The sequence below is a fragment of the Vigna radiata genome, unplaced genomic scaffold (genome assembly GCF_000741045.1).
Source record: "Vigna radiata var. radiata cultivar VC1973A unplaced genomic scaffold, Vradiata_ver6 scaffold_146, whole genome shotgun sequence".
In the NCBI taxonomy this organism is placed as follows: domain Eukaryota; kingdom Viridiplantae; phylum Streptophyta; class Magnoliopsida; order Fabales; family Fabaceae; genus Vigna; species Vigna radiata.
In genome coordinates this window covers 439203-449180 of record NW_014542469.1, presented here as the reverse complement: position 1 = coordinate 449180, position 9978 = coordinate 439203, and the positions used below count along the sequence as shown (strand labels likewise).

At 29.3% G+C, this 9978-nt stretch overlaps 1 protein-coding gene across 1 annotated transcript; it reads right to left on the bottom strand.

Moving 5' to 3' along the window:
- Positions 1 to 2182: 2182 nt before the first annotated feature.
- LOC106780095 (ACT domain-containing protein ACR6-like) lies at positions 2183 to 6293 on the bottom strand. The gene is made up of 7 exons (XM_014668339.2): positions 6007 to 6293; positions 5462 to 5507; positions 5003 to 5117; positions 4816 to 4883; positions 3432 to 4046; positions 2982 to 3086; positions 2183 to 2893 (listed from the first exon to the last, which is right to left on the bottom strand). The coding sequence occupies exons 1-7, from the start codon at positions 6051 to 6053 to the stop codon at positions 2552 to 2554; spliced, it is 1338 nt and encodes a 445-aa protein (XP_014523825.1). The 5' UTR covers positions 6054 to 6293; the 3' UTR covers positions 2183 to 2551.
- Between the last annotated feature and the right edge of the window lie 3685 nt (positions 6294 to 9978).

The following is a 9978-nucleotide window of genomic DNA, read 5'->3' as shown; positions in this document are numbered from 1 at the left end:
GTGGCTTTCCCGCTTTCTGACGCTTGGACTGGTCGGATTGCTCGCTTTTCCTGGATCTTGACCGCTCGCTTTCCTTCACCCTTGACCGTTCGGTAATCTTCAAGCTTTGANCGGAGGGGGAGGTACCTGCAAAAGNCACTCCGACGCCCAAGTCAGGCGTGTGATGGAAGAACCTNGGTTCTTAATTGAATATTTAGTGAAGGGTTTTCACTATTTGAGAATATGAGTTGAATGTGAATGAAGTGTGATTGGAAGTTGATTCGAAGGTGATTCGAAGATACCTGGCTTGTGGCACTGACTCTCTATTTATAACTTATCTCATGNATCTTGAACTGATATAAGCCCAATAAAATATAAACAGAATAAAATATAAACAAAATATAATATAAACAGACTTACCTGAAAATCTGGTTAGTTACTAAATATATTTAAGTAGATATTCTTGATTATTTTATATCTTGAATAAGATATATCTTTAACCGCTCAGCCCAGATATCATACTGTACACATGTAAAAGATAAATTCTAATAATTTGATATTTTTTTATCTTTAATATAATGTTAATAATAACAAATTTCATAAAACTTCAGTATTTATAAAAGTATGGGTTGTATAAACTTATACAACAACATCTCCATTAGTAACACTTTATCTTCAACTAAACTTCATTGATATTTAATATTACCATGTTTATTATTTTTTATTACATTAAGTATCATTTACATATAAATTTTTATTTTGTTCTCATTCATATCTAATTGGTATAAAGTTCTTTCACTATTAAAATTCACATCTCAACTTTTTTATTACGCTCAAATGAGATTATTTTACTGTGATGCATCAACTTCAAATGATCTTATGTGAAAATGTTGAAAGTGCAAGTTTGAGTCTATGTTTTACGAAATGAAAAAATGATAAATATATTGTCATATAAACAAATAATAAATGTAATAATCAATTTGATTATAGTAAAACCTTTCCATAATTACTTAAAATAACATAAAACATAAAAAATTGGATTAAAGTCGTATGCAACAAATATTTATACTTTTCGTATTAGATGTGAAATTTGTTTTCATTATTTAATTATTTACGTAAATCTCTTTATAGGAAAACATTTTCATCAAACCATTAGAAAATAATCTGTTAACATGTCTAGTAATTTTTATACTTTTGAATAAAATTTTAAAAAGTTATATATCTTCAGTTAACTTCTCTTATAAACGTAACATTTCATGTCTACTAAATGCTCAATTCATTCTAATTTATGGAACAACACATTAGCTATTCAATTTTTGATTTCCATGCAAATTTAGAATCTCTAGCTTTGATTGATAGTGGCTTATCGATTATACAATTTAAATACCAATTTAAGTCTTTACGTAATCCAAAACACCTCACAAGTATTATTATTTTAATGTACGCATTCGTTTTTGTTTTAAGTCGTTAATAATGTTTTAAAACATTAACATATTACAAATTATAAAGTTTATGAAAATATTTATATTCTTTTCTTACAGCTACATTTACATTTTTAATTGATTTCTAAAACATCTTTACATATTTTTATTTTCTCAACTTACTTTTATTTTAATAATGATATATTATTTATGATAGGAAAATGTATAATTTTAAAGGACATTAATTTTTAATAAATTCATAGAAATATAATTGATATATATATATATATATATATATATATATATATATATATATATATATATATATATAATAAAATAAACTTAACAAAAAAATTACTTTTTTACATACTCAATTAAACAACAATCATTAAACATTCAAAGCAAAAACTGATGATATTTTTAGAAACATTAAACTTATTCAAGCCTTTAATATATAACTTGGAGTAATGCTACCATACAAATTCATAAATAGGTTTTTTTTTTTTTTTTTTTTTATCAATATTTTCTCAAACAAGCAAGTAAATGGTAACACTGGTCATCTCGTTAATTAGCATATTATCTTGATATTTTTAATTATCATCCCTTCTTGGTTTGTAATTTACATCTACCATAGTGACCTTTCAGGTTTAAGATAAATCAAATAGCATTCTTATGTAAACATTCTTATGTATACATTCTTATGTATAGATGTAATTTACATCTATTCACATGTGCAGAACAGGATATTTGAACAGAGAAAAAGGAAAGGAAACATACAATTATACACATAATTACAAATTTTCCATTGAATTTTATGTACATACCTCCAAATTACACCACCAAAATGTATTCTTTAAACCATGTACAGACCCAATGGCATCTACTAAAAATCACACCCCTAAAAGCACTATATACTCTTTTGGATTTGGCATCCTAAAAGGACTACTTGCTTCATATTGAACCTAGGTAACATGCTACTGAGCACAACTAAGCTATGTAGATGTGTGTTTAAGCTTTCTGCTGTACAGTGTAAATTCCAAGACCCTTTGCTGGGGAGAAACATATATACAATCTCTTTAACTTGCACACATAAATTTCTGTTTCACTTGAGAGTAAGTGAAGGAAAATGCAGAGAATATACAAAGGAGGACTCAAGAATAAGATCTGATCAGCTTAAAATTCTGAAAAGATCGAGCTTTGAAAAAATTTCCTAAGAGAAATCCAATTGTTGTGGGTTGAGGGGCCTTTGGTGAAATACTAGAACTATGCTTTACGTTCAGTACTTTGTCACCAATCTGTCTGCGAATTGAATCTATAATCTTGGGGTCAACTGGGTTACCAGTAACATCTGTAACGTAAAAAGTATCTCTTGCCATTCCTTCTTCTGTTGATATTTCTGCTCTTTTGATACACAAACTGTTCTCTCGAAATATTCTTGTGATATCTGAAAGAAGTCCTACACGATCTTTTGTGCACAACTCCAGCTCCATTCCCTGCAAACAAATACATATCTTAGCATCATCATTCCATTCACAAAAGGTTGTGAGACGTGCAGCTTCAAGCTATGGATTGTTATCACACCTCAGATGCTCGCCTTTCAATTGCTGCTTCAAGACACTGCACCAGTCGTTCACGTTCAGCCTCTAAACTAATGGGAAAGCCATCCACATGACGAATATAAAACTCCTAGATGAAGGAGAAAATATGCTCAGTCAGAAAAATTCACGCTGACCATATGAAACTCAACTATAGAATGCATGTAGTTCATCTGATCAAAACATTGTTATCAGTCTAACGTTAAGTAGAATAAGAAACTTAATTTAATGTTATACTTGAGCCATAGAACTTTCTCACATAATGAACTAATATTTTAGGTTAAGTTCTCATCTTCTGTTAGAGTCATAGCAGTTGAAATTTACTGGCCAAAACTTTTAGTATTTGAGTTTAGTTTAGCTACAATAACAAGTACAGCATACAAAACAAAAAAGGTTGAACCATACAGCAAAAACACAGAGAAAAAAGCTGGCTAACCTGAAAAGCTTCTGTCCGTAATGTCTTGACAACACCATGAAAAACTACATACTGCATGTCAGTTAAAGTGCAAACAATATCAAACAACAACTTTGGTCGATCTTTTGCTCTCATGGTAACCACAGTGTAATCCTTCTCAACACAATCTACAACGGTTACATGAGGGAGAGGGCGTTTGTCTCTATCTCCGAGTCCCCCTCGTCCTTCTCTTTCAATCCTCTCATAGTCCCTATCAGCAAACATAATCTGATGTAATCTTCTGTCCCTGTTTGTAACTCCAGGGGGTGAAAGTGTTGTCCTTGCTGTCTTTGGATCATTGCTTCCCCTAAGAACATTAGATAGCAAATCCCTTATTGTAGAGAGGCGAGACGGATCCTTGATGGCACAGCCGCTGGAATCATCTGTCACATGAACTACAGCTGCAGCTCTAGTATTGTGTGTCCATATCTCAGCAGTCGCCACATTACAGTGAAGGTCCGTGAGAACTGCACAGATTTCAGATAGTAACCCAGGTCTGTCTGTGCCGGTGAGTTCAATTACAGTATGCTCTTCAGTAGGTACAACTCCAACAGACTCTCTCAGTGAGGGTGCAAAGCTCGGATTGTTTTCAATTCTCTACAAAAAAGAACAAAAATCACTGAGAAACCACAAAGTCACAAGACTTATTAACCATCATCTATTATCAAGGGGCTATATATTATTAGCATGAAGAGAATCACAGATCACTTGCAGAAAGAAGACACTCATATCTTAATGGACCTAACTAAAGCCTCACAACACCAGAATGGATATGGATAACTTAAGACACATGCACTGCTGTTTATTAAGATCAAATCTCCACAGTTTCAAGACCCTCAAATTTCTGCAAGGATTTTATCTTGCTTTATATCATCCTGTGTTCACTATATAATTAATTAAATCAGTATGACAGTAATAACGTAAGTTTATCTGTCATCTTTCAGCACAAGCACTTCTAAGAGTATGTCCACCAGATGGAACTCGCAGTTCATTTAACATTTGCTGGAGAACAACTGGAACCAACAGAGTTTTGATGACTAAAATAAATAATAAGTGAAATAAAAAATGAACAACATTTGAATTTGAGCTTGTTCTCCCTCCATCTAATTTGGCAAACCAGTTCATAGCTAGCTAGAGCAATCAGCAAGCAGAAAATGAGGGCAAAAGTATACTGAAGTTCCTATTTTAAAAGAACCAAATTCATATTAACATTCTCGGCACTAACACAAGTGTCCTGCTTACTTAACCTGAGGATTTCTAGCTAAAGAAGAATAAGAGAGAAGGGGGAGATCCTACTATAGAGAGTGAAAACATAAATAAGCCTTATTTGAAGCTATTTAAGAAATTCAAGAAGATAAATCCCTACCCTTTGAATATAATCAATGACTTCCTTATCTCTGATCTTGTTTCCATTACGATCAATCACATTAAACACTGAAAAACATCAAAATTAATACTAGGATCAGTAGCAAAGTTGACAAAAATAATTATAATCACTACTCTTAGTCTTTTTTCCCCTTTAGCTTGCCGCTGATGAAGAAGAGAAAACTTACCATCCATGAACCACACCCCATCAGAGGAGATGTAGGCCTTTGTTATTACAAGGTTCATATCTGAAATAACTTGGACAACATCCAAGAGAATCCCATGTTTGTTGACACTGTCAACCTGTAAAAACGCTTACATAAGAAAAAAAGTGCATAGCTATTTATTTTCCCAAAAAGTGAAATTAGCTCCGAAATAATTTTGTTTTATATTAAAAAAATAAAAAAAAAATAATTCCAGCAAAATTCTACAACATCAAATCATTAGAAAATTTGAAAAAAAGAAAAGAAAAGGGGGAAGAATCTTTCCTTTTGTCAACTCAATTTTGTGAACCAAAACAGGGGAAAACACAAGTTTTATAAGATCAAATCATTAGAAACCTGAAAGAAGGAAAAAAAAAGGAAGAATCTTCCTTATTGTCAACTCAATTTTGTGAAGCCTGATCAAAGGGAAGCAACCAACTTTACCTGAATAACAGTTGCGTTTTCACAGGCATTGTTGTCAATCACAACCCTGCATATAAAAAACTAGCTGGTAAAAAACACCAACACCACAGACATACTATACACACAGGAATTCAAACACGCAGATAATGATTATCACATCAAACCACAAGAAAAAACATACTAAAAACGGCCAAGATGAATATAAGGGAGAAAAAATTCCACAATTAAAAAAGTTGCCCAAATACAGTTTTTTTTTTTAGAAAAAAAAACGAAACTTTGGAAACATAGTATGTTAATTTGTTCCATGGCTTACTAAAGAAAAGAAAAATCAAGCAAGGAATTTCCGTATCAGTACTGGGAAACTGAAAACACCAAACTGAAAAAAGTGGTTAAATTTTACAACCAAGTGGATTAAAACTTCGATAAAGCATAAAACAAGAGAAAAACATGTGATGCAAATTTGGAAAGGTCCGGTGCTGAGAAGCAAAACATGAAAAGCAGTCCCAAAAAAGAGAAAAGAGAAAGAAGAGGAGAAGAAGAAAGATTGAAAGTAGTGAATGAGTTACCTTGGTGGGTTCATCCTTCTTATAAGCTTAGCATATTCATCATCCATGTTGTTATGTGGTGTGAACAGAAAAAATAAGCAGAGAGAGAGAAAAAGAAAGAAGCGGTTATGGCTGGAGGAGGAAGAAGAAAGGGTTAGTGATAATAAATGGGTATGAGAAAGGAGAAGAAATTAGGGAGAGGCAGTGGTAGTAGAAGAAGAAGAAGTGAGTCCAAGGAGCAAGGAGAGAGAAAAGTGCAGTAGGAGAGAGAGCACTTCACTTTGAATCAACATTTCTTTTTGGGTTTTTTACTCTTAAAAACAAGCCTCTCTGTGTGTGCTGTGTGAAAGCCGCGAGAGAAACTGGTCCTGACCTATGACGTGGCGGTTCGGGATTAGGAAAGGGTCGGTTACGTGGCTCCGTTCTCCGTACTCGCCCATGGCTGGGGATTCCTCCGCGATGACGTCACTCCCCCACCTCACCCACCAACTTCAACGGAGTTTTTCTGTTAAAAGTCGATTTAATTTTCTGATTTCAAGCATCGTCATAATATCCTTAGAATTATTTATTTTATTTGAAATATCATCTATTTATAATTTGAAATTTCTGTTACAATTTTATTTTTAGAAAACGTTTATAAAAATTTTATCTTAAGTAAAGTTATTGAATATTTTTTATTGTATTTAAAAATATTGTAACTTAGATTTTCATTTCATACCAAAAAGCCTTGTTTAATGCAAATCATTTTCATGTCTAAATGCATGCTTGATGCACTGACAGGTTTTATTCATCTTTAACTGGGAAAGCATGCTCTTAATTTCTAATTTGGTACAATCAACAAGACAAGGACATTAAACATACATATTTAATATATTTTTACACAAAAACTGCATGTTTAATGCATTGTCAAGGTTTTATTCATCTTTAACTGGGAAAACATGTTCCTATTTTTTAATTTGTTACGATCAGCAAGAAAAGGACATTAAACATATATATCTATATGTGTGACTTTGTGTTAATTTTGGTATTTTTTTGGTAATTATTATTATTATTTTAATTAGCAACAAAAATATGGGTGTAATAAACACATTAATGTATATATATGTAACTGTTTCCAGTAATTAATAACCTACATCGTTATATAAAAAGATATATATTTTTATAAATTATTTCGATAATATTTTAATTAGATTATTTTATCATAAATTAAATATTTGCATAATATACCTTTTATAATTTTTTATTTGTTAATTAAATTATTTTATTATTTATCTAAAAAATATAGTTTATTTTCTTAGAAGATACAAATTTCTAATCACACCATCTCTCTACTAAAAGTAATTGCCGTTAAATAATTGAGAAGAAAACATATTTATCATATACAATCAAATATTTTTATTTCTCCATTCAATCTTTTCAAAACTATTTTCACAATATTTCCTTTTAAAATTTTCTAATATTATTTTAGTGTAATATAAAAATGTGAGTATCCCGCGTGTATATTTCACCTATTGTAATAATAATACTACCTATGAAAACTATATCACAATTATGAATTCATTTTTTTCTCGAGCGGATTTCTGTTACTCATCTTTTCTCTGTCTACCATAGTTACAAGTTGAATAAATTAAAAATTTGACATATTTAAATTAATTCTAATTACAATTTTGAATTGGCTTAGATTGTTACTCGGTTCAGATTAAAAAGTGTAAACTGATGTTTCGTCTAGCCGGAAGTGATTTTCGATTTTTAACTTTTGGATTTTCAAAAATCAAATCATGTTTTGACATTTTACATTTTTCTTTTAGATTTAAATTTTTTAAATATTACAAATTTAAAATAAATAAAATGAGTCTACCGTAACCCAATTAAAATCTCATTCAACGTAAACAAAAAAAAAACTATTGAAAATAAAAAAGAAATAATAACTAGTTTTTCTCAATTTGTTTACATGCTATTTAGTGTTGTCAAAATTGGACACCTGACTCAACTCGGTTTGGTTCATCATAGATTAGTTACTTAGTGAGCTAATCCAATCCGGCTTATTTTAACGAGTCAAAAAAATGAGTTGGTTTACTGGTTCGCTTAATTATATTTTTTTTAAATCTAAAAAACGAATAAATAAATTGATAATATTGATAATTTTTGTGACATTTATCCATTTATAATATTAGAGACTAGGTAAATTTATAATATTTTGTTCTCTTGAAACATATTTTTCTTTATTCACATTTATACTACAATAAAACAAATATTAACTAATAATATTGAAACATAAAATAAAAAGTAATTAACTTAAATTAGGTGGAATTGTGAGCCAACTCAGTTTACCACGGGTTCAATCCGGTGGGTAAGCCAAGTTTTAAGTGAGTCGGGTTGAAAATTAACATATATAAACAAATTTCATTTTTTTCAAACACAATCCATTTCGAACCCATGGTGGGTCATATTGAATTGACAGTGTATCATTTTCAATTTTCATACTAACAAATGTTATTAAGTAAGAATATCTTTAAAAGTTGAATTTTAAGGTGGCTATAAATTACTACTGCATTAATATTTTTTAAATTAAATATATTTTTAGTTGCTCAACTTTGGTATAAAATTAGAATAAGTTTTTGTCGAAATCATTGATATATTTTATTTCTCAAACTTTAAAAATGAATAGAAATAATCATTTTAACTCAATTACATCAAATCTTTTTCATGTGTTAAACATGTTTCTTAATTAACATTAAAATGAGAATGTGTCAAAATGTGTAAATAACTCAAATACTAACATAAATTGTGCTTGATATATAAAAAAAATTAATGTAATAAATTAAAAAGACTGTATCAATTATTTTAAAATTTATTAATATAGTTTTTTTAGAAAGAAAAAAATAGTTTTCCATATTTTATTATAATTTTTTCTTGTTTTAAACTTTAAAATAAATTAATTTAATCATATACTTGTATAATAGTACTTACAATAATAATGGTTTTTAATTGTGGTATAGTGATTTAATTGTGTTAAGGGCCTCGAAGTGAATGATGACGATTAAATTGATATATATATATATATATATATATATATATATACGTATATATTAGAAAAATAAAATAATTATAATAAGATAATAATTTATCAATAAAATATTTATAGATGATATATAAGGGATGTTTCCACTACCCAAATCAATTATTTTGAAAATTGAAGAGGTGATAAATGCTTTACATTAAGGAGATAATTATGAATATATAACACAATTTTCTAAAATTTTCGTATTATGAACTGAAACAAATATTTAAACTTCATCATTTTCTCTTTTTTCTCGTCTATCTCTCTTTAACTTTTTTTATTTACCATATACTATTCAAAATTATGTCTTCTTTTATTTCGTTAAAATCTTAAAATTGAACTATGAAACTACCTATCATTTTTTTGTTACTCCTTCCATCATGCAGTGTGACATTTAAAAATTGTTAGAAATTGTAATCGTTCTTTTATCTTCGGTTTGGAGGGTAATTATTTTTTAATGAATTTAAATGTTTAAAACAAAATATGTTGTGTGGGTAAAAATTTTTGGAGAAAGATGAAGTTTTATAATTTCGTTAGAATAATTGGATTAAATTAAAGGGTTTTAAATTTTATTTTAAAAATAAGAATTTGAAAAAAAAAATTATTTTCAAATTCATATTTTATATTTTAGTATTTTAAGGTTAGGTCGACATAGTTTGAATTGAGCAGCTTAACCTAAATTAGATAAATTCAACTTAATTTAAGATGTGATGTTTTAGTCCAACTCAAGTTAGTTAAATTTGATCCATTTTTTTTAATCTCACATTGAGTCAATCTAACTTAGATCCAACCAAAATGTACCTAACCAAACTTGACATGGGTTTAACCTAACTTGATTATACGCGATGTCACTCTAACTTGACTTGACTTAGATTCAGGTTGATTCAACTTGACTTAGATATTGGTTAATACAACTTGACTTGGACTCAGAT

Coding starts and splice junctions, on each gene's coding strand:
- LOC106780095 (XM_014668339.2), bottom strand. CDS start 6,053: ATGGATGATGAATATGCTAAGCTTATAAGAAGGATGAACCCACCAAG. Junction 5,118..5,461: donor AAAACGCAACTGTTATTCAG/GTAAAGTTGGTT, acceptor GCGTTTTTACAG/GTTGACAGTGTCAACAAACA. Junction 4,047..4,815: donor TCATTGATTATATTCAAAGG/GTAGGGATTTAT, acceptor TCTTTTTTGTAG/AGAATTGAAAACAATCCGAG.